Raw genomic sequence first — 24,103 nt, forward strand, 5'->3', positions numbered from 1 at the left:
CGGCGGCGGACGGCTGCCTGAGCCCAGGGCTCCTCCACGCGCCCAGCGCGGGACGGGAGGGGAACGTGTGACTTTCCTCCGGCCACATTGCGTCACGCCGTGCGCGTGCCGGGCAGTGACGTCATACAGAAAGGGCCATGACTGCCCAGGAAGGGGGGAGGGGGACGTTAGTGCCTCACGAGCTAAAGGTGAGTCAATGGTGTAACACTGGTGCAAAAAAAAAAAAAAAAAAAAAAAAAAAGTGAACCTCCTTCTGGGCTGTATTCGCAGGCGTGCTGTAAGCAAGTCACGAGACGTCAGCCTTCCCCTCTCCTCCGGGCGGACAGGGCCTCGGCTGGAGGGTTGCGTGCGGTTCTGGGCGCTAGGGTTCAGGAAGGATGTGGACCCAGTGGAGAAAGTCCAGAGAAGAGCGACAAGAATGACTGAAGATCTAGGAAACACCCCCTGGGAGGGACGATCGAAACCGTTGGGTTTGTTTAGTCTGGAGGAGAGACGCCTGAGAGGGGACACCATCACAGTTTTCAAGTAAGGCAAGTCTTGGTAAGGCAACTCCCGTCTTTTCATGCGCGGTGTATTTGTACCTCCTGACCGTATTTTCCACTCCATGCATCTGATGAAGTGGGTTTTAGCCCACGAAAGCTTATGCCCAAATAAATTTGTTAGTCTCGAAGGGCATGTCTACACTTAACTCTGGAGCGATCGATCCAGCTGATAAATCAACCGCCAAGCGTTCTCCCATCAAGCGAGAAGTGCAGGCAAAGCTGAAAGGGGAGCATCGGCAGTTGACCTACTGCAGTGAAGACACCGCGGTAAGTAGATCTAAGTACGTCAACTTCGTAGCTGAAGTTGCGTAACTTAGATCAATCCCTCCCAGCGCAGTGTAGACCAGGCCTAAGGTGCCACAAGGACTCCTCGTTGTTTTTGCAAGTACATAAAAGGTTGTTAGAAGGAGGAGGGAGAAAAATTGTTCTTCTTAACTTCTGAGAATAGGACAAGAAGCAATGGGCTTAAATTGCAGCAAGGGAGGTTTCGGTTGGACATTAGGAAAAACTTCCTAACTGTCAGGGTGGTGAAGCACTGGAATAAATTGCCTAGGGAGGGTGTGGAATCTCCGTCATTCAGGATTTTTAAGAGCAGGTTGGACAAACACCTGTCAGGGATGGTCAAGATCAGTGGTTCTCAAACTTTTTTGTTTGCAGACCACTTGAAAATTGCTGAGGGACTCGGTGGACCACTTAATGATCTTTCCAAATGTTGTTCGTACCGTTAGCTAACTATTGTAAAGTGCTTTGGATAAAAGTGCTATATAAAAAACCCCTTAATAATAATTAACCTTTTTTGTTTTACAAATAAAAGCACACCACTCATATTTTAATATCAGTAGTCTTACCTTTCTAATGCTATGGATGTGCCCTCTCTCCCCTGCCACTGCAGCCCCCGAGCTGGGTCTGGGAAGGACGGGGGGGGTGTCTCTTCCTGGCAGCTGCAGCCCTGGAGCTGGAGAAAGTCACTTCTTTCTCTGGGTGCTGCAGCCCTGCATGTTCAAAATTAGATGGGTGGCCCTTCATTCTTTTGTGTGCGGCCACCCAGGTGCATACCTTAGAGCAGAGGTGGGCAAACTACGGCCCGCAGGCCACATCTGGCCTGCGGGACCGTCCTCCCAGCCCTTGAGCTCCTGGCCAGGGAGGCTCGCCCCTGGCCCCTTCCCTGCTGTCCCCCCTTCCCTGCAGCCACGCTGCCGCGTGTGCAGCGCAGCTGGCTCCATTTGGGTGGCAGGGCTGCAAGCTCCTGCTGCTCTGAGCAGCATGGGTGTGGATAGGGGGTGGGGAGGCAGTCGGGATAGGGAGCAAGGGGGGTTGGATAGGGGCTAGGGTCCCGGGTGGGGGGTCTTGGGAGGAGTTGGTGAGGGGACAAGGAACGGGGGGGGTTGGATAGGTCGGAAGTCTGAGGGGGGCAGTCAGGGGACGGGGGCCAGGCTGTTTGGGGAGGCACAGCCTTCTCTACCTGGCCCTCCGTACGGTTTCACACCCCAATGTGGCCCTGGGGCCAAAAAGTGGGCCCACCCCTGCCTTAGAGGGAATTATCCGCAGACCATCTAAATAGGGTTCATGGACTACAGGTGGTCCATGGACCACAGTTTGAGAACCTCTGGTCTAGATAATACTAAGTCCTGCCTTGAGTGCAGGGAACTGGACTAGATGATCTCTCAAGGTCCCTTCCAGTTCTATGATTGATTCTATGATCATCCCCTGGTCAGGCTGCCTTGTGATGTCATCACTCGGGTGATGATGCAATGACATCTGTGTTGCCATGATGTCTCCTTATGGAGGCGGGATGAGACACCACTGTGATGTCATCGCCCAGTGACACAACACCGCCACATTGTGATATCATCACTTGGTGATGCGATACCGAACTGTGTTGTGACATCATCAGTGCCACGTTTTCCTCCACAGTGGTGGGATTTGGGGCTGGGGCTGGCGCCACCGGCCTCTAGCACATCTGAGCCCTCTGATTGGCTGCCCACCCCCCTGGCCCGTTTCCTGGGGCAGGAGAACCCATAGCGCTGTGGCTGGCTGAGTTCTCTCCCTTTCCCTTCAGCCACCGACCCAAAGCCATTCTCACCAGGATGGAGGAGGGAACTAAAGAACCTAGCAGCTCAGGGAGGCTGTGCCCCCTTCTCCCCCCTTCTTTCCTGTGAGCAACAGGGATAATATGGTGATTCTGCCCTTATCACCTGCCTCCGTGGAGCACCTGCCTGGGAAGAGGTAGATAGAGGTGAGAAGCTGGGCATTTTTATTGCTATTCGGTGCATTACAGTAGTAGCTAGGCACCCCAGTCATGGACTAGACCGTCCTTGTTGGGATTCCCTCCGAGACCCCTTTCCATTCGGCTTCCCAAGAACTCAGTTCGACTCCAGCCTCCATCCCTCAGGTGTCTTTGTTTGACATACCACAGCGCTACGCTGATCAGATTCAAACACGGGGGGGATGGCCGCAGAAACCTTCTCGCTTTGTATACATCACACATCTCATTGCATTTACTATACATTGCATCACACATTTTTGGACAGGCTGGGTTACTTAGCAGGAACCAATCATCATGCAGCATGCGCTGTCCAAGCACTGGCCAGGCTTTGACTTCCTCTTTACCTCATCTCTACATTCCTAACATCCCAGGCTATCTAATTTATCGGAAATAGTTCCCTGCGTGTTCTCCTTTTTATCTTAGTTGGCTCAGTCATTCTGTCTTAGCCTGCTGACCTAGTTAGTTACCTTAATTAGCACAAACAGTCTGTTTTCAACTGGATGATTCATTTATATCCCTAATTCTATCTTCCAAAAAATGAAGCCTCCCGCCATGTGTTAATTACTCACATCAGGCCACTCCTCAGCTACAATTGTTCCCGGTGTGATGTTGCACTCCATATGTTTTATGGAAATATGCTTATGAGTGTGAATATGATGTAACTGGAATATGGTTTATGCAAAAGGTCTCTTGTAAGGTATCATAACAAAGATTATAACCTACTGAATATATTCCTCCTATTTGAATGCATGTATCATTCTTGTATCTGAAGCTAGAAATATGAAAAAAAGAAAAGGAGTACTTGTGGCACCTTAGAGACTAACAAATTTATTTGAGCATAAGCTTTCGTGAGCTACAGCTCACTTCATCGGATGCATGAAATATGAAGTATAACTCTGAGGTCCTATTGTTATTATGCAAAGTGTCGGCCATTAATGGTGGTTTAGAATCTTGATGGCTCCCATTGACTAGGACAATTGGTTGTAAATGATTTATTTACCTGCATGCCTTCCTGTGTAAGTGTGGGCCAACCCAGGAAGAAGGGAGACTAGGGGTCTTCCAGTGACATGTGACCATGTCACATTATAGTGGAATCCATCTTAATCCTTGTACTTTTCCATTGATGAGGTGGGGACGGGGACAAGCACAGACAAAAGATTCCCGCCTGGTGCCAAAGCTATAAAAGTGGGTGGAGCAGGTCAAAAGGGATGGCCAGTCATGAGAAGACCTTGGCTTACCACCTGAGATGTCTGCTGGATCCAAAGACTGTACCAGGGGAGAAAATTGGGCCCAGACTAAGTAGGAATCTAGTCTGCAAAAGAAGCTTATTGGAACATCTTTGAGGATCAGATATTACCTGTAGTCAGTTTCTTAATGTATGAGACTTAGACTTACGTGTTTTTGCTTTATTTTGCTTGGTGACTTACTTTGTTCGGTCTGTTATTATTTGAAACCACTTAAATCCTACTTTTTATACTTAATAAAATCCCTTTCGTTTATTAATAAACCCAGAGTAAGTGATTAATACCTGGGGGAGCAAACAGCCATGCATCTTTCTCTATCAGTGATATAGAGGGCGAACAATTTATGAATTTACCCTGTATAAGCTTTATACATCGTAAAACGGATTTATTTAGGGTTTGGATCCCATTGGGAGCTGGGTGTCTGGGTCCTGGAGATAAGTAACTTGCTGAGCTGTTTTCAGTTAAATCTGCAGCTTTGGGGGCGTGGACCAGACCATTGGTCTGTGTTGCAGCAGACTAGCGTGTCTGTCTCAACAAGGCAGGGATCTGGAGTCCCAAGCTGGCAGGAATAACGAGCTCAGAGGTAATTTCAGCACATCAGGTGACAGTCCCAAGGGGATCTCTGTGACTGAACCCGTCAAAACCCAGTGCTGTACGTTTTACTGCTATTATGTGTATTACAGTAGCACCTAGGAGCCCCAGTCATGGCCCAGGCCCCCACTGTACCTGGAGCTGTACATTTTTATTCCTATTAGGTATATTATGGTATACCTGGCAGCCCCAGTCAGAGACCAGTACCCCATTGTGCTAGGTGCTGTACATTTTTATTGCTCTTAGGTGTATTACGGTAGCACCTTGGAGCCCCACTCATGGGCTAGGCCCTCATTGTGCCAGACACTGTGCAAGCATTGCCCAGAAAGACAGTCCCTGCCCCCCAAGGATCTAACTATAAGACACACCAGAGGCAACTTGAATGCTTGCATTCTGGAGCACCCCGGAGTGGTTTGGGTTTCCTAGGGGTAGCTTCTGATTACCTGAGTTTCCTATTCAGAATTTCCTAGAGTTTAAGGCCAGAAGGGACCAGCAGCTCATCTAATCTGTTCTCCTGTGTAGCACAGGCTAGAGAATCATACCCAGTTACCCCTGTATTGAGCCCAATAGATTGAGCTGGACTAAAGCATCTTCCAGAAAGGCAGCCAGTCTGGACTTGAAGTCCCCACTTCCCCTGGGACTTCCTTCCAATGGTTAATCACCCGCGCTATTAAAAATGCGTGCCTTCTTTCTAACTTGAATTTGTCTGGCTTCCAGTCATCAGTTCTGTTCGGCCTTCCTCCAGTAGCTTAAAGAGCCTTTAGTACAGGTGTGGCCAATCTGAGCATGAGAAGGAATCAGAATTTACCAATGTATGTTGCCAAAGAGCCACAGTAATACGTCAGCAGCTCCCCCCTGACTCCCAGCGCCTCCCGCCTACCGGCAGTTCCACCAATCAGCGCCTCCTAGCATCTCCCGATCAGCTGTTTTGTGGTGGGCAGGAGGCTTGGAGGGGCGGGGGGGAGCAAGGGTATAGCAGGCTCAGGGGAAGGGGTGGAGTGGGGGCAGAGCCAGGGGTTGAGCAGTGAGCAGTCTCCAGCCCCCGAGTCGGTGTCTGTACAAGGAGCCACATACTAACTTCTGAAGAGCTGCATGTGACTTCGGAGCCACAGGTTGGCCATGCCTGGGTTAGTACCTGGTATTTTCTCCCGTGAAGGTACTGATACATTGTAATCAGTTCTCCATATCCTTTTAGATATGCTAAGCAGATGGAGCGCTGGGTGTAAGATATGAAAGGTAATTGTCCTGCTCCAGTCAGCACTGGTGAGGCTTCGGGTGGAGTCTTGGAAGTTTGTGGACAAATTGGAGAGAGTCTGGAGCAGAGCAATAAAAATGACAAAAGATTTAGCAAACCTGACCTGTGAGGAAAGGATAAAAAATATAGACCTGTTCACTCTTGTGAAAAGGAGACTGCGGGGGGAGGGGGGGGCAGCGGACCTGAGAGCAGTCGTCATAGATGTTAAGAACTGTTAGTGTGTATGATAAAACCCATTGTTTCATGTTGTCTGCGTGTGTATATAAATCTCCCCCTGTATTTTCCACCAAATGCATCTGATGAAGTGAGCTGTAGCTCACGAAAGCTTATGCTCAAATAAATTTGTTAGTCTCTAAGGTGCCACAAGTACTCCTTTTCTTTTTGCGAATACAGACTAACACGGCTGCTACTCTGAAACAAAGAGGATGGTGATCAATTGTTCTCCATGTCCTCTGTAGGAAGGATAAGAAGCAATGGGTTAATCTGCAGCGAGGGAGATTTCGGTGAGATATTAGGACAAACTTTCTGACTCTCAGGGGAGTGAAGCTCTGGAACAGGCGTCCAAGGGAGGTTGTGGGATCCCCATCACTGGAGATTTTAAAGAACAAGTTGGACAAACGCCTGTCAGGGCTGGGCTGGTTTATTTCGTCCTATCTCAGTGCAAGAGGCTTGACTGGATGACCTCTTGTGGTCCCTTCCAGCCTGACATTTCTGTGATGGTGCTCATTAAGTCTCTCTCTGTAAGGCACTTACAAATCTTTTTGGTGCCTCTTTCCTGTCTCCTGACTAGTCACTTGTTATGACTGCTGTATCACCCGTCGGTCAGCAGCAGGGACTGAGCCTATCATCTTTAGCTCCAGAGCCTAGATCTCAACCATGTGAGCTAATGGACTCATTCTAACAGCTGGAAGCAGTAGAAGACAGTTATCCCTTTCAGATCAGCCATAACAGGCATGCTTGGTCAGTGTATTACATTACTGCTATTTATGATTTGTATTACAGTAGAAGCTAGAATCCCCAGTAAGTTTTGATGCCCTGTTGTGTTAGGGACTGGGCCTTTGGACTCCCCCTGAGAGCAGTGTAAAGCGGAGGAGTATAGTCCAGCGGGGAGACGTGCATGGTATTCCAGCCATTAACCTGCTGTCAGGCCTTAAGCAAATCTCCTTGCTTTTGTTTCCTACCCTCTTTTATAGGGTAGGAATAACCCTCCTTAGATAAGCACCTTGAGAAGTGTAAGAACCAGCTTGTTTGGCTCGAGGCAGAGACCATGGTGATTAGGAGTTTACTATACAGTGCTTTCAGGTAACACCAGAGAGGAAGGATGGCCCAGTGCTTAGAGCGCGAACCTGTCCTCTGGGAGACCAGGATTCGATTCCTTGCTCTATCATTGTCTTCTGGTGTGAGACTGGGCAAGTCACTTAGTCTCTCTGTGCCTCAGTTTCCCCATCTGTGAAATGGAGATAACAGCCATGCCCTACCTCAGGGGCATCGTGACAATAAATATATTAAAGATTATGAGGGGCTCAGATGCTGTAGAGAGGGGAGCCAGCCAAGTTCTTTCTGTTCCATCAGAGATGGATTTTCTCACGAGTCTAACACAACAGCTATCAGATCTCCAGGGAGGAGGTGCAAAAGCTGTAATGAAAAGACGCTGGCCCTCGCTGCCATAGTCTGGAGGCTAGAAGGTGCGAATCTGAGCTGCAAGCTCACCTGTGATGCTGTGACATCACCTTGCCCCGACAGTCCCTCAAGGAGCCCTCAGCTAAAGACACAAAACAGCCCAGAGAGGCGACCCATCTGAGGTTCTAAATCAGCAGCAGTGCTGGCAATATGGCTTCAGTCCTCACTCCAGGGCCCTACACACTGGCACCTTGCTCTGTGCTCTGTTCAGTGACACTTTCTCCACTCACAATTCCCTTTCCTTTCCAAGCCGTGTCTTCGCTTGCTAGTCACACTTCCTTGCTGGGGTTGGAGCCAATCCGTATAAATCACAGATTCTTGCCAAGTCTTTTAAATAGGCCAAGCAAGGCTTAGAGGTGTAACCGGGCAGGCCAGCACCCCCAGCAGTGCAGGACGCTTCCCTGTTTGGAATGATGTAGAGTCTTTCTCCTGGCTCTGGGCAAGATGCTCAGACACAAGGGCTTGCCTATATTTAGGCACCTAAATAAATGATCCAGGTGTGGGATGGGAGAGTTTTCCAAATGGAAGCATTGCTTCCTGGTTAGCCAAACCTCTTCAGGGTGGCTTCCTGCTCAGAGTAGGGTCAGCAGCAGTGCAAGCTTCCCATCATGGCCCCCTGGGAGACTGCCCCTTTCCTGCGGGGGAGTGGCTCTCGAGGGTATGTTTATTCACCATGCAGCGGAGGGGCTCAGTGCTGGCCCCAGTGCAATGCTAGGGAGTGCTGTGTTGCAGGGATGGAGACGCTCTCCCCTTGCAGTACATGCTGACCCCAATACCCCAGTGCAGTACTAGGGGGCGCTGCACTGCAGGGAGCATGGGTGCAGACACTCTCCCCTTGGTGTCAGTGCTGACCCCAGTGCTTCACGGTGGTAATCCTTTCTCTCTCGCCCCATAACACCCCCCTCACGCACATTTTGCCCCTTGGTAGCTGCAGGCAAGAGCGCTTGCACAGGGGGCCCCTAGGAACTAGGGGAAGAAGCAGAGGGGCTGGTTAGAGGAAGCAGAGCCCAAAACAAGAGGGTTGGCACTGGGGAGGGGAGTCCCAGAAGTAGGAGTCCTGGCTCGGCAGTACCGGAGAAGTGACGCAGGAGAGAAGATAAGCTGGGAGCGCTCAGGGCGAATGGCCCGGGACTGTCCTGTTTTCTAGCAGGCACAAGCAGCTGAGGGCATTTTCCTCATGAATATACGGCAGCCTCTGCCCTTCAGGAACTGGAGTGAGACCAGGGATGTACACTGTAAAGCAGAACTCTCTCTATTCGTTACATTACAAGATGGCTCCAAAGACTCAGACTGGGGTGTGCACACTCTATCTGCATCTGGTGATTACGCACGGTTAAACGCTGCCCTACACGGGGACATGCAGGAAAATAAATCTGAATGAACCAAAGGTGTGAATTGGAAGTGGATTTGTTAAACCACTTCAGTCCCTGTGTGGATTATGTTATTCATTGTTCAAATGGCCTTAATTTGGTTTAATTTAATTCACCATTCAGCTACACGGCATTAAGGCCACTTTAATTCTGCACAACAGCCTCCACACAGGGATTGAACGGGGTTTAAGTAATCCACTTCCAATTCACCCCTTTTGTTGATCTGGTTTAGCTTTCCTAGGTGTCCCAGTTATAGACAAACCTAATTTCAAAGACACAGTGGCACCATAGGCGACACCTCCCTTTCTTCTTTCTCAAAATCACGCCCATCTCAAACAAACAAGGTCACCCACCCAAGGCTGAGTAGTGTATCAAAACATTGCTGATGGCTCAGTGTTAAATCTTCCAGTGGGTGAGTCAGAGGTTGTTAATGCTTACCAGTTAGAGCTCATTCCTTATCAGTGGCTCAGTCTGTTTCTGCCTGTCATCTCTTGCACAAAATTGCCCTCCAAGTCTCGATATCATACTGGCACGTGCCCCTGACTTCCATTGTCAGTTTACTTTCTGGCACCTGAGAAGAAGCTGGTGTTGATTCTGCTTGGCTGCCAAGTTTGGGTGGTTGGGCCCAGGACCATGCTGTCCTGAGTCCTCTTTTGTGCAACAGCCCCTTCACACTGGGCAGTAGCTGGCCGGGAGATGATTTGTGGCTTTATGGCTTGTGAGGTTCAGCAAACCGGGCTCACTCGCCAACCTTTCCGACTGTCCTTTATCGAGGACACTTAACACAGTTTTGTCTCCGAGTGTGCCTGGGATTGGCCGTGTTCCCCACGCTCGCACTGAAGGGGTTCACATAGTTTACACTGAGAGGAGAACCTTAATGGGGGAAGCTCACCTGTGTAGGGACAGGAGGGGTTTCCGTGAAACCAGGGAGCTTGTAGCAGGAAAAGAGCTACTGCTGCTGAGGGAGGCTTCTTTGCTCCTTGAAGTCTTTAAAGCATGATTTGAGGACTTCAATAGCTCAGACATAGGTGAGGTTTTTCGTAGGTGGGTGAGATTCTATGGCCTGCGCTGTGCAGGAGGTCGGACTAGATGATCAGAATGGTCCCTTCTGACCTTAGTATCTATGAATCCATAAGGGGTTTTGGACTGAAGAGGAAGGATGGAAAAAGCCAGCCTGAGAAGTTGTCCTGGGGAGAGACAGGAAGGTTTAGGGTAGCACAGACCTTGGTGCAGGAGCTTGGGGCCCTGGACTGGAACCCAGAGTAGAGGGTGGGCCTGGATTCCCCTATTCCTGAATGAGTGGCACAGATGGGCAGTGATCTCGAAAACTGGCCAGGACCATTGTTCTCAGTCACTGAGGGGGTGACTCAACCAGGGAAGTGGACGTAAGGACGGCCGGGGACACCATGGAGGACTTTGATAGCACCCTGGATGGGGAGGACTCTTGTGAGTTGGCTGGTGAGCTAAGCCACCAAGACTGGGGTGTGGCAGGAGCAAGAGAGGGGGCCACAGAGGAGACAACAAGCTGAGAAACGGCAAGAAGAGGGCGTGGGGCTGAAAGAGCTAATCCCCAGAGCGGCCAGCAGGAGGCGCCCCTAGCTGTGAGTAGCAAACCCTGTGACGATGCCATTTCTCAGTATTTCCAGACTCTCCATTTCTTGCTCTTTGCCTCAGCTCGGGGATGCTTCTCTGCATGAGATCAGAATGGGTATCGTTCAAGCTCAGTGGTTTTCTCGGGCTTACAGTCCTCCCTAAGCAGTAACACCGGAGCCAAAGTGGGAGCATTTTCAGATGGCACCTGTCAGACCATGTTACATACACCTCCAGAACCGCCTCCTCCCCCTGTGAGCACTAAAGTGGCTACTTTTATGTCCTCTTCTCTTTTTTTTTTTAATCTGCTCCTGCGGCTTTCATATAGATGTGGAAACCTTGTCCTCATCTTCTCCGATCCTCAGCAAGATTATCTGGGAAGGCTAAAGGCGGGGGTGTCTTGCAACCCTCCATGTTCTGGTTTTTAATGCTTTTAACTCGTTTACACTCGCTGAGGTTCAGTACTTGGGTTCCAGTTGACCGGTGGATTACAGTTTCTTGTCTGTGTTTAGCAGTTTGCACTGTTTACTAATCTGCTGGGCCCTTGACAAAAACAGCCACTCCTTGCTTCATGCAGAACGTGCTTTCCACCATGAGGTTAGATAGATGGATGATGGGTGAGTGGCTATGAGGATAGATAGATAGTTGGATGGCTAGAAAGCCGAGAGTATCTTCCTTGTGAATATGCTGCAATCTCTTCGCTTCAAGAACCAGAGTGAGACTAGTTTTAAACCAGGACTCTCTTTTAAGGCCATGATGTCTCCTACAGACTGGGAGCAATGAGCAGGCAGGCTTGGAGTGATGTCTGCATCATGGGATGTCCTCTGGTAATTATGCATGATAATTTTAAAGAGGCAGGACCACAATATACAACAGAAATGGACTCTCAGGAAAGTGAGCTGGAATGGATTTCCTGAGTGGAAAATTGCTGTGAGCCTCTTGTACTTTGGGATTTTGGGGAGAATGGTTTTACCATAAGGTTTCTGTGGACTATTGTACATGTCCAAGAATAAATTCTGCTCCAAGTGTGGCTGCCTTCTCGCATGCTCATAATACCAGAACCGGGAGACCCTCAGTGAGAGTGAAAGCAATGCTAAAAGGAAGCGCTCCCTTTCCCTCATTAACACACTGTTAGCCTGTGGAACTCAATGCCACATGATATTCTTGAGGCAAAAAGTTTCGGAATATTTGGCTAATAAAACATAGAGAGGAGACCTGTTTGCCTCCAACCTCAGCCCTCTTGCATCAGGGTGAAAACCAACCTCTTTTCCCTGTTGAGACAAGGTGGGAGAAGTCATATATTTTATTGGACCAACTTCTGTTGGTGAGGGAGACCAGTTTTTGAGTTTACACAGATCTCTTCTTCTTTCCCTGCCAAACAGATTATTGCACCGTTGCCCTGTGTGTGTGTGTGTGTGTGTGTGTGTGTGTGTGTGTGTGTGTGTGTGGAGAGGGCAGGGGAGGAGGTTGTTCCTGGAATTTTGCTCTCCAGCAAGTGAGACTAGCTGCTGTCAGAGACAGGATACAGGTATTGCTGGCCTGTGATCTTATCTAGCAGAGCACTCTTTTTTTAATAAATGCCACAGAGCCGAAGATACAGGCAAGTTGCTTCACTTCTCCTGGGCTTGAATACAGAGGGAAGTTATTCTAGCTTGGGGTAGGGTATGAATTCAATGAAATATTCATTGGGCCAGAATGAGACACCTACTGTATAGCCCAATGGTTAGGGCACCTACTTGGGAAGGGGGTGATCCAGGTACAAGCCGCTGCTCTGAATCAAGCCAAGCAGGGATTTGAACCCGCAGCCCCCCCCCCTCGTCTCCAGCGGGCGAGGTGAATGCCATGAGCATCAGGTGATGGTGGCTGGCTGGTTTGGAGAAGGAATTCCATGGTGGAGCTGAGAAAGTTCAGCCCAAGCTGCCCCTCTTGTGAGAAAAGCTTCCGGTTTGACAGCTTGGCGTTTTCTGCAGGAAACCCTGTTCCGTCCAATACCTACCAACCAGCTGTCCTTGCGACAGCAAAAGGCTGTTTCCCAGGAGCTGTTCCAGTCAAGTTTCCTGTGTGGCCGAGCCCGTGGTGATCTGTGTCCTTGTCCTCCAGGGCATTGGTGTGGCACCTGGAGGTACTTCAATGCAGGGTCACTGGAAGCCGCACCTTAGTGGGGGCTCCACCAGCCTGTTTCCCAAGATGAAACCCCCAAGAGCCTGACTTTGATGGGCCCAAAGGCTCTAGAAAGGACGTCCAGGCCAGTCGCATCAGGTGACCACGCAAGGGAATGTCCGCACAGCCCGTGGCAGTGCGTCTCAGGGCCCAGGTTTGCAGACTTGGGCTCCCGCTCAAAAGATCTGTGCGTAGACACCCCCTTTGTGGCCAGAGCCATTAATCTGGCCCCGGGCCCAATACCAGGAACTTACAGACCAACTCCACCCCAGGGAGTTCTGATGCCCAGCCAAACAGGTCTGGCAGGTGCTTTCGGGAAGGGCAGGTAGGAAGACATTTCAGCTCAGTCAGTTGTCTGCGTTGCAGTGCTTCTGGGAAAGTCAGTGAGAGGATACAGCACACCTGTGCAGGTGACGCTGTCCCGGCTGGGAGTTCTGGTTCTTTCGGCACAGTGGGAACTGGGCCGGCTCCGGTGGAGAGGACGCAGCATGGGGAACCGGGTCACCAGGGATGACTTTGAGTGGGTCTATACAGATCAGCCTCATACAGAGAGAAGGAAGGAGATCTTGGGTGAGTCTGGGTTGGGTTGGTACCACCATGGCTCCTGTCTGAAGGGGGGATGGCGCTGAGGGAGGCGGATCAGAACCAGAGGTGAGCAGGAGGGGGAAGAGGGTCAGAACCAGAACTAGGGACAGGGAGGAGGTAGGGGCCAGAACCAGAGGCAGGGAGGTCAGGACCAGAGGTGACAGGGACAGGAGGGATGGGTCAGAACAAGGTGGGAACAGGGAGAACCAGAGAGAGGTGAGTAAGAACCTGCAGGGATAAGGGGGTACCAGGGAGGGAAGAGATGGGTCAGAACCGGGTGGGAACCGGAGCCACCAGAGAGAGAGGAGGTGAGTCAGAATCAGCGGAGGAGGGAGGTGGGTCAGAACCAGCTGGTGTTGAATGTAGAGAGTTGTAAGCAGCTCTCTCGATATTAGGCCAGCTTCACACTAAAAAATTGTCGACCCAGCTACGTTGTCCGGAGTTATGAAAAATCCACACCCCTCGGTGGCATAGTGAAGCCAGCGTTTGCTTGACGGAAGACTTCTTCCACCTAGCTACCGTGTCTCCGGGAGGTGGATTAACTACAGCGATCGGAGAACGCCTTCTGTCAGTGTAGCTAGTGTCTGCATTGAAGCACTGCCACGGTAGCCTTTCCAGTGTAGTCAAGCCCTTCTACTGGGGTTAGTAGATATTTGTAGATTGGTAATTGTTATGTAATTAACTCATCACTGTGACTTTATCTGTGGGGCAAATCGATTATCCATAGGGTGACCATATTTCCCAAAGGGAAAAGGGGACACTGTGTAGGGCTAGCCCAAGGTCTTCCCTGCACCACATGGGTCTGACCCAAGGTGCTCAGCTTACCTGAGCCCTGCCCCCTCCCATCCCCCGCAGGTCTGGCCTGAGCCAGTTGCCTGAGACCTGCCTGCCCCCCTGCGGCTGGCATCATTGCTCGGTCGAGCCCTGCCTGCCCCCCTGCCTGAGCCCTCTCTCCCCCCCCGGTGTGGTGCTGGCATCACCACTCGCCCCCCCATGTTTCTCTGTACCCTGCTTTTTTGACAAAAGTGGGCATTTGTCCCATCCCAAGCTTCATCAGTTGGCAAGAGCAAATGGGACAAATGCCCACTTATGCCAAAAAAGTCGGGATGGCCGGGACAGGGCTTAAAAAAAGGGACTGTCCCAGCCAAAATGGGATGTGTGGTCACCCTAATTATAGAGGGATTAGTTTTTGCTTCAGCATGCTTTTGGGCAGGGAAGGGGGGTGTTCAGAGACTCTAAGAAGCATAGAGGTTGCTAAAGGAAATGTTTCTGTGCTCCCTCTCCTGGTGGTTCTCACAACACACAGCTGCCTAAATCCACTGGGACTGTTGTGGAACTTCTCCTGCTCCAAACCCCAGATCCCCACTACTTGAGCTTCTGGAGAATCCCCGCCAGCACGTAGCAGTATAGGCCCCATGACACACAGTAACAGTTCTCATCCCATCCAGCAGAGGGCAACAGCCACATACACTAGCCTGAGCCTCATTCTCAGTCAACTCCGCTTCTGCCTTTGGGGCAGGAATGGAAAAGATTCAGGTGACTTTAAACCCTCTTTGTGTCCCCATATTCTGGACCTTGCCTCTCCCCTGGTGTCATTTAGTGCAACCTCAGGGCTGCTGGAATCCAAGCTCCACACCCTGTGGTCCTGGTGTGGGCAGAGAATAACCAGTGCATTGTATACACTGGCCTCACACTGGATCCACCCCCTATGGGCCCTGGGGGGCAGAGAATACCTACAGCACAGTGCATGCCAGCTACACCACACACCCCCAATCCACACTGATGCAATGAGCCGTGTCCTTAGGCCAGCTCCATACTGGCTGGGGCGGCCCCCTGCATGGAGGGGATGCTTAAGGGGTTGCGAAGCCGGCTCAACCCCCACGCCTCTACCCCAGCACAAAATGCGGCTCCAGGGTGACAATCAGGGTGAAAAACGCATCACGGACCGTGAAAACTGGAGTCCCCCATGAAATCTGGCTTTTGTAGGATGGGGGGAGGGGTGTCACGGTATTGCCACCCTCACTTCTGTGCTGCTGCTGGTGGCGGCGCTGCCTTCTGAGCTGGGCAGCTGCCTTCTGAGCTGGGCAGCCGGAGAGTGGCTGCTGCTGGCCTTGAAACTCCCTGCTTCCTCCCCAACCTCCTTTTGCATCGGGATCCCCACGTTCACAACGCCGAGACATTTCAGATTTTTTCAAATCCTATGACCATGAAATTTACCCAAATGGACCTTGAATTTGGTAGGGCCCTACTGATGGGGCTTGATTGTTTTCTGGGGGGCCTAACAAGTTGACGTGCTCAGTTATCAGTCCCATCAGTTGGGTCAAACTTTCCAAATGTCTCAGAGCCAGATCATAGAATCACAGAATATCAGGGTTGAAAGGGACGTCAGGAAGTCATCTAGTCCAACCCCTGCTCAAAGCAGGACCTAATCCCCAGCTAAATCAAAGATGTTCCCAAAGGCGAATTGTGGGGCGACAATTCACAGCCAGTTTTCCTATAAAGTATGAGGGATGTCTTACGGGGTCAAGGGCAGCAAAAGCAGCTGGCAGATTTAAAGGGATTGCATGTCTGTTGCTAGGAAACCATCAGCTGTAAAGTCTATCCTGGGCCCAGCTGATCAAGAAAACCTGAGCAATAGAGAAACAACCCAGCGTTGCTCCCTCTTGATGTTCGTCCCCCCAGGACCGAAGATTTGACACAGATCAATAGTTGTCAGGTTTGACACTGAGGGTTACAAATGGCACGGCCTCCTTTGCTGAGGCCAGTCAGACGGAAGGAATTTGAAACGTAAATTCCTTCCCTTTTTACCGTGGGAGGGTTGTTGGTTTGTGCTGTGGCCTTTGGCTCCATTTGGAGTCGTGTAGAAGGGACCGTTAGATGACGCACAGAGAGGTCAGGTTGAGTTCTGCAGCTCTGCAGATATCAGATGTGAAACTTTGCAGAGGCATCGTGCCCTAGCTTGTATCACCGTTTCACTCCGGTGCAAAGTGGGGGGGGTAAAAAGCTTCACGCCCGGGGGGGGGGGGAATTCTGGTGTTTTCCACGGACATGACCAGTCTTTACTCCAGTGCAGAGAGGGGGCAAAATGCTCTGGTGGTGTCTTACAACTCACTTTGCAGTGTGACCCCACACGGCGAAGGGGGATCGGGGCCCTGGTCTGAGAATCAGACATGGCGTTAAACAACTGATTGCTGTCAGATGTAAAAGACACTTAGCACAGTGCTGCTGGCAGCTGCCACTTTGAGGTGTCCCCAGGTGATGCACTGAGAAAAGCCCTCTTCTGACTCATCTGGGTGGGGAGTGTGTGTGATTTTTGTGTGTGTGTGTACGCACAATTGCTGGGGAAACTGAGGCAGCTGGGGAAACTGAAACAGGAGGCCCTCAGTCTTCTTTTTAATAACAAGATCCAGGGATTCATTATTATTATCAGTCGATCTCAGATTCTCTTTAGAAGGGGAGGCCAGTATCATGAGCCTTATTTTATAGATGGGGAAACTGAGACACAGGTATTAAGTGACTTGACCAAGCTCACCCAGCAGCAGAGGCCGAAATAGACCCCAGCTCCCTTGAGTCCCACTTCCATGCACTATCCACTAGGCCACACTGCCTCCCTGAGATGCTACCCTCCTTGAACTTGCTCACTGCCAGGCATTTTGTCCAGCCCTCGGATCGCTTTTGCAGCTCAGATGCCTGGGCTGACCCTCGTGCGCTAACCCCGAAACCCAGCCTGGTCTCAGCCTCCTGCCTGAGCCCCTATCACCAGCTGGACTGAGGGCCTGAGGCAAAGCTCAGTGGGGTCAGGGTAAGGTTATCTATTGATGGCTCTGGGTATTGAAGCAGGACCCATTGCGGCTTTTCCGGCTCTCTGCACAGGGCGTGATGTTTGCATTCACCAGGTGCCTTTGTGCCTTATGTAACATGCAGGTGGGGTGGGTGCTGCTGGCACAAAGGTAGCTGCCTCTTGGTGCTTTGTCTCCCCAGGGCTAGGCAGCGGGCTGGCTCCTGGCAATAGGGCTCTGCACATGTCCAGGCAGGTTCTGCCAGTTGCCCTGGAGGCTCTGGATGTGAGGCACAACAGACACCAGGCAGGCCCGGGCCAGATCCCTCCCGGGAGCAGTCCCGTTGGTTGGTGGTGCTTTTCCAAAGAGCTCAGCATGGAGAGCAAGGGAGAATTCCCGGCTCCTCCAACCCCATGGAGACCAATGGAGACTTCCCCATCCCTGCCCCACTGATATGGATGGAAACTCTCCCCCCCCCGCCCACATTGAGAAAAATGGGAAATTCCGTTCTTCCTTCCACAGAGAACAACAGGGAAGCTCCTCCATTGAAACCCCCATCCCTCACCCTGTTGAGTGCAGTAGAGGCTGTTGGGGGTCTGAGGTAGGGTGACCACACGTCCTGTTTTGGCCTGGACAGCCCCCCTTTGTAAGCCCTGTCCTGGACGTCCTTTTTTGGCCAAACTGGGCATTTGTCCCATTTGCTCTTGCCAGTTGCAAGTTGCTCTGATCAGTTGGCAAGAGCAAATGGAACAAATGCCCAGGTTTGCCAAAAAAAAAAAAGTGGTTTGCATCCGGAAAGGGAGGTGCGGAGGAACATTTGGGGAGGCCAGTGGCAACACAAGGCGCTGGGCAGTGTGGGGCTCAGGCAGTCAGCCCCAGTCCCGAGTGGCATGGGGTGTGGGCGAGCAGCAGGCAGCTTGGGACAGCCCCATGTGTATCCTGATTTATCCTGATTGGTAAATATGGGCACCCTGGTGTGAGGCCTTTTAAAATAGGGGTGTGTGGTGAGTGTGTGTGTAACGATGGGTTCCAGGTGTATTTGTGCCCCGCTGAGTCTCCGTCAAATGCCACCCTGTAGATCTAGCAGCTGTCCCCAGCAATACCACTGTAATGCGCCTGGTCCTGGGGTGCAACACAGCACTTCCTGCCCAGCAGGTTAGGACTGGAGGGGAAGAAGACGACGAATTACATTGACGCTCCAGGGGATTTTTAATGGAGGACGCTGACAGTTAGCCCCGAGTAAGCCGAGTTAGCTACTAGTAAGCGGGGCTGGTGCAGGGGAAAGAGCACCCCCTACTGGTTGGCAGGCAGCAGTGGGGCTCCCAAGCCTGGAGACGCGGTCACCGCTCCAACGCGCACCCAGCTTAGCGCATTCCACTGAGGTTGGGCCACGTTCACCTGCCCCCTGTGCAGCGGTGGGCCCACATTCTGCAAATTCCCCTGTTTCTTCCTTTGTCTTTGGTTTCGCTACGTCAGGCCCGACTTGCTAATCCCCTTGCCCAGTGCGGTAGCTGCATTCCTGCCCCAGATCGTGCCTGATCAGACTCGCGTTCCTGCCACTGATCGGCTCAACAAGGAACACTGATGGGTCTGGAACCAGAAAAACAGGGTGGAGGCCAAGCTGACCGTTGGCTCTAACTTGGTATCACCCCTCAGCTGGGCGAGGCTGCTACTGGTTGCACTGTGTCACAGGGTGGCTTGGCCCTTTACGGGGAGACGTCCCTTGGCCTCACCTGTGACACCTTCCCAGGTGGGGGAAATAAGTGTAGTCATGTGACAGAAAGGTCATGTGACTAACTCGGGCCAGATAGAGGGGTCTAAGGGAGAGCGCCATAGGAGCTGCTAATATGTTAGCGAGGTAGGGCCAGGAGCACCAGGCGGTGCAGCGACTGCCCTGAGAGGTGCAGAGAGCAAAGGGATTGTCCAGGAAGGAGGGCCGGGGACTCCTGGCTCAAGGAGAACGAGCTATTTGGGCGATTGAAAGGCCCAGCTGGGTGAAGGCAGCACGGCCAGCATGTTTATGGACGAAGGCCCCGATCCTCAGAAGGGAGCTAGGCCCACAAATTGGATTCCCTCCCCACCTCCAGCAGGGACATGTCTTAAAATGCTAGGGACTGGGCAGAGTTTTTGAGGAGCCCTTTCAGAGAGGGAAACTGAGGCAGGGCGCTGCAGAGGCACCGCAGACCATGAAGAGGCGCTCTGGAGGAAAACCTGTTTACGTTCCCCCTTGCCTTTTTGATCTGATCAAAGGTCGGGGCCCTGAGGATTGTTCCAGGTGAGAGGGAAATTGACAAGGGAGTCTGGTACCCGGCAAGGAACATTTAAAATCCCTGTTTCCCTGAACACAGGAGGAACAAAAACAAAAAAACCCCAAACAGGAGGCAACTTCCTTATAAAAAGAAAAGGAGTACTTGTGGCACCTTAGAGACTAACAAATTTATTGGAGCATAAGCTTTCGTGAGCTACAGCTCACTTCATCGGATGCATTCAATGAAGTGAGCTGTAGCTCACGAAAGCTTATGCGCAAATAAATTTGTTAGTCTCTAAGGTGCCACAAGTACTCCTTTTCTTTTTGCGAATACAGACTAACACGGCTGCTACTCTGAAAACTTCCTTATAGCATCTGTATTTTCTTTTTGCAAATACACACTAACACGGCTGCTACTCTGAAACCTGTCATTATGCAATGCACTGAATTTAGCCGTATAGAGTGGAAATCTATCAACTTCATGAAAAAACTCGTACAGATACAGACAGACATCATCTTCCTCTCACTCTCCTTACAGTGTGTATGATAAAACCCATTGTTTCATGTTCTCTGTGTGTGTATATAAATCTCCCCACTGTATTTTTCACCGAATGCATCTGATGAAGTGAGCTGTAGCTCACAAAAGCTTATGCTCAAATAAATTTGTTAGTCTCTAAGGTGCCACAAGTCCTCCTTTTCTTTTTGCGAATACAGACTAACACAGCTGCTACTCTGAAAAAAGTTGTGTACAAACCCAAACTTCCCAACCCTAAAATGGGCTGACTCCAAACCTGCATCCTCTGTTGCCCCCTTGTGGTAAAGGAGAGCCAAGATTGGGCTGGGATGTGAATAAAGGGGGTGTTGGTGGGGTTGTGTAAAGCAGCCAGGAGAAGGGAGCTGCCAAGAATACAACTACAGCTAAATCCCGTCTCTTCTGTCCGGTGCGGGACCACACAGAGCAGAGCAGCCCTGAGTTCAGCTCAGGTCCATCTTTGGCATATTTCCAACTGCACTTTTTGGAGATAAGCTAGCATGTGGGAGGAGTATTGGTTAGAGCTAGTCTGGGAATTTTTTGCTGGAACTTTTTTGCTGATTCATCAAAACCAAAACTCTCTGGGGCAACGTCGGTTCTGGTAAAACTTGAGACAGGAATTCCCTAGGTGAGAGAACTCCACTGTAGAGTTGTCACCATCTTGATTGTTAGACCACTTATTTGGGGATCTAGGTGATGCAGGGTCAAGTCCCATGTTCCAGTGGCCAAGCTCAAGAGAGACTTTAGATTCTGTAAAAGAGGGAAGATTCATAGACTTTTTTTATTTTTATTTTTTTAAGGCCAGCAAAAACTATTAGAGGAGGGCCTTGAACCTGGGTTTCTCCATATCCCCGGTGAATATTCGAACCACGGGGCTAGCCCAGTGGCTCCGTGGGGTGTCTCCCTTGTGTAGTTTCATAACAAATTTTGAAAGGTCTTGATTTGGTTTGGTTTTCTGATGTGGAATGCAAACAAATTTCCAAGCCTCTCAATGTTTTGTGAAAAGGGGCTTGTGTTTTCCAGCCGGCCTTGCTACTGGTCTAACAATAGCAGTTCACAAAATCAAACCACACCCACCCATCCACACACTCCCAACCCGCAAGTTTATTCGGGTACAGAACGTGCCTGTAGACAGATGGCCTGGAAAACGGGACGTGAGCGTAACCTGCTGCAGGAACAGCTGCTTGAGTTTGCAGAGAGCCTGGGACAATTGCTCTGCAGGGTGGGATCTGCCCCGGCTCTACGGGAGCTCACTCAGAGGCCCAGCAATGCCAGTGGGGATGAACAAGCACATTTGCCCGCTAAAGCAGGTGAGAGAGGATCAGGTTAGAAGCTGGGAGCAACAGCTCATTCTGGCACCACCAGAGGGTGGGTTTATCACCACGTCCCCGCCCCGGGGGTATTCCATGAGGACCCAGGATTTTAGGTTCTTTGACTAAAGCACCTGTCTGCTTCCGATTGGCTGTGCATAACCAGAGCCTCACAGTGTCCTCTGTGTTTGGGGAGCTCAGCGTTCAAGGGCACGGCCTCTAAAGCCATAACCCATGACCAAGAAGGAGCCAGGCCCAAGATAAATCTTAGATGCTGGAAACCAGAAAAGATTCATAGATTTTTAGGGCCACCCGGCCATCATTAGGTCATCAGGTTTGACCTCCTGTATAACACACCTCTGTCTCAGTAAGGTACCATGGTATCGAAGTGCCCTACATCCCCGTCATGATACAAAGGGGGAAACTGAGGCATGGATCCACAAAGGCATTAAGACTCCCCATGCCCATTGATTTCAGTGCCTAAAAATTCTTGAGGATCTGGGCCTGGGGAGTCTGCAGCAGAGGAAGGACTTGAACCTCCGTCTTGCAGATTCTGGCCCAGCTTCTCTCCCAAGATTGCCCCTTGGCAACCAATGCATTAAGCGCAATGGCTTGTGTAAGGCGGTACTGACGTGCCATACCGCCATCGGCAGGCTGGATCCTAGCCCTGCCCTTCCTGAGCTAACGTTTCTGCATCCCCTCCACAGCCAAGTACCCTGAGATCAAGAAGCTGATGGGTCCAGATCCCCAACTGAAGTGGGTAGTTACCCTGATGGTGCTGACCCAGCTGGTGGCCTGCTACCTGGTGAAGGACCTGCCTTGGAAGTGGGTCTTCTTCTGGGCTTATGCCTTCGGGGGCTGCCTCAACCATTCCATGACACTGGCCATCCATGACATCTCCCACAACGTGGCCTTCGGCAACAAGGAGGCCAAGTGGAACCGCCTCTTCGGCATGTTTGCCAACCTGCCCATCGGGGTCCCCTACGCCACCTCCTTCAAGAAGTACCACGTCGACCACCACCGCTACCTGGCCGGGGATGGGCTCGACGTGGACGTCCCCACGGCCTTTGAGGGACGCTTCTTCCACTCGCCACCCCGCAAGATTCTCTGGCTCTTCCTTCAGCCCATCTTCTACATCCTGCGGCCCCTCTACATCAACCCCAAGCCCGTCACCGGCCTGGAGGTGATCAACGTTGCCGTGCAGCTGGCTTATGACCTCTTGATCTACTCCTTGTGGGGGCCCAAGCCCGTCTTTTACATGATTGCTGGCTCCACGCTGGCCATGGGGATCCATCCCATCTCCGGACACTTCATCGCCGAGCACTACATGTATCTCAAGGGCTACGACACCTTCTCCTACTACGGCCCCTTGAACTGGCTGACCTTCAACGTGGGTTATCACATGGAGCACCACGATTTCCCCAGCATCCCGGGCAGCAAGCTGCCACTGGTAAGAACTTCCCTGCTTGCAAGCGTCTGGCTGGAAGGGGTAGAATCCCTGGGAAAGTGGGTGGAGCTCAGCGGGGAACCAAAAGACCTTAAAATGGGCAGGGGGCCTGTAGCGGGGTGGTCACCCCGCTACGGTTTGAAAGGGGTTAAAAACAGCCCTAGTATACCATGAACATGACACCACAGAATGCTGGGCAGTTGTGCATCTCCATCGAAACGTCCCAGGGCAGGGATTTGTGTTCACGGTCAGACCCCAGTGTGTCTCTGCTTCCAGGTGAAGAAGATCGCTGCTGAGTACTACGATCATCTGCCCTACCACACCTCCTGGGTCTGCGTCCTCTGGGACTTTGTCTTCTGTGACTCGCTGGGGCCCTTTGCCCGCGTGAAGAGGAAGTACAAAGTGGCCAAGGCGGAGTGAAACAAGAGGGTCACCCAACAGAGCTCCCCGCTCTCCAGCCTCTCAGGGGACGGGGGGAGGTTTGACATCAGGGGAGTTATTTATACCTGTTGCCTAATACCAGATGTGTACACGCTTCATTTAAGAGTCAAATATTGTCAAAGACTCTACTGACCGAGATATGAGTCATTAGGCAGCGTGATCGGGCCATGGGAGTACTCCTCCTGACTGCTCGGCTGGTGTACAACTACCCCAGACCATCCATGCCCCTCCAGCAACCAACACAGGGGGTGTGGCCAATGGTACTGGGACATGGCTGAGAAGGGGGTGTGGCTAGGGCATCTCCTGGGATCACCAGCTGCTGCTAACAGTCAGTGTAGATTAGAGCAGCCTTCAGGCTATTCTCTGCCAGGGACTAGGTTGGCATCCCGATGGCTTTCCTGCCACCTTCATTCCTCCCACACCCCAGACTTCTTATCAAATGGTCCCCAGCCAATCTGGAGCATCGGCTGGTACGTGTACATAGGTATTACTAAGGGCCACCAAAGATACCTCGGTCTAGGCTGCAGCTTTACAGGCCTGATTCCCCGCTCCCTCAAAGTGGTGTGAATCTGGAGTGACCGCATTGAAATCAGTGGCATTGAACAGGCATAAATCCATGGGAGTCAGTGGGGCTGATTCATGCCTCCCTCACCCTGCTCTAGACCAAGAGCAACTGTCCTAGTACGGATGTAAATGAAACAAGAATCGGGCCCCTTATAAAATTTGAACTGTAATAAGTGAATACCTAGATCTGCAAGAAAGGACCAGGCATACATAATGCAAAGAGACAGCCCTACTTAATTAGTCATGTTTCTTATATTAAAAATAACTTGAGGAGAAGCTTCAGTTGGAACCGTGCCTTTTTTAGCTCCTTTGATGGAAAAAAGAGACTGAAAATGTACATATATTTTTTTTAAACCATCAGAATGGCTAGGTTTCTGCTGGAGAGCTGCTTGGAGGTCTCCAAGGTGTCGCTTGAAACCCCTCCTGGAAAGGCAAGGGAGAGGCTGGCAGTTTAACAAAGAGAGCTCACCTCCCACCTGTTTGTGGGGTGCTTGAGTTT

The 24,103-nt window shown here is 51.2% G+C and overlaps 1 protein-coding gene across 6 annotated transcripts; it reads left to right on the forward strand.

Moving 5' to 3' along the window:
• The first annotated feature begins 1 nt into the window (after position 1).
• On the forward strand, positions 2-23,886 carry LOC119847298 (sphingolipid delta(4)-desaturase/C4-monooxygenase DES2-like). Of its 6 annotated transcripts, none has more exons than XM_038381955.2 (4): positions 2-188; positions 271-540; positions 21,860-22,602; positions 22,876-23,886. In XM_038381955.2, exons 3-4 carry the CDS (start codon positions 21,886-21,888, stop codon positions 23,017-23,019), a joined length of 861 nt encoding a protein of 286 aa, XP_038237883.1. In that variant the 5' UTR covers positions 2-188; positions 271-540; positions 21,860-21,885; the 3' UTR covers positions 23,020-23,886. The 6 variants fall into 6 exon arrangements, with proteins under 6 accessions (XP_038237883.1, XP_038237882.1, XP_038237885.1 ...); XM_038381954.2 differs by having other exon boundaries at positions 271-530; XM_038381957.2 differs by having other exon boundaries at positions 271-525.
• The last annotated feature ends 217 nt before the right edge of the window (positions 23,887-24,103 follow it).

Source organism: Dermochelys coriacea, chromosome 23, assembly GCF_009764565.3.
Source record: "Dermochelys coriacea isolate rDerCor1 chromosome 23, rDerCor1.pri.v4, whole genome shotgun sequence".
In the NCBI taxonomy this organism is placed as follows: Eukaryota; Metazoa; Chordata; order Testudines; family Dermochelyidae; genus Dermochelys; species Dermochelys coriacea.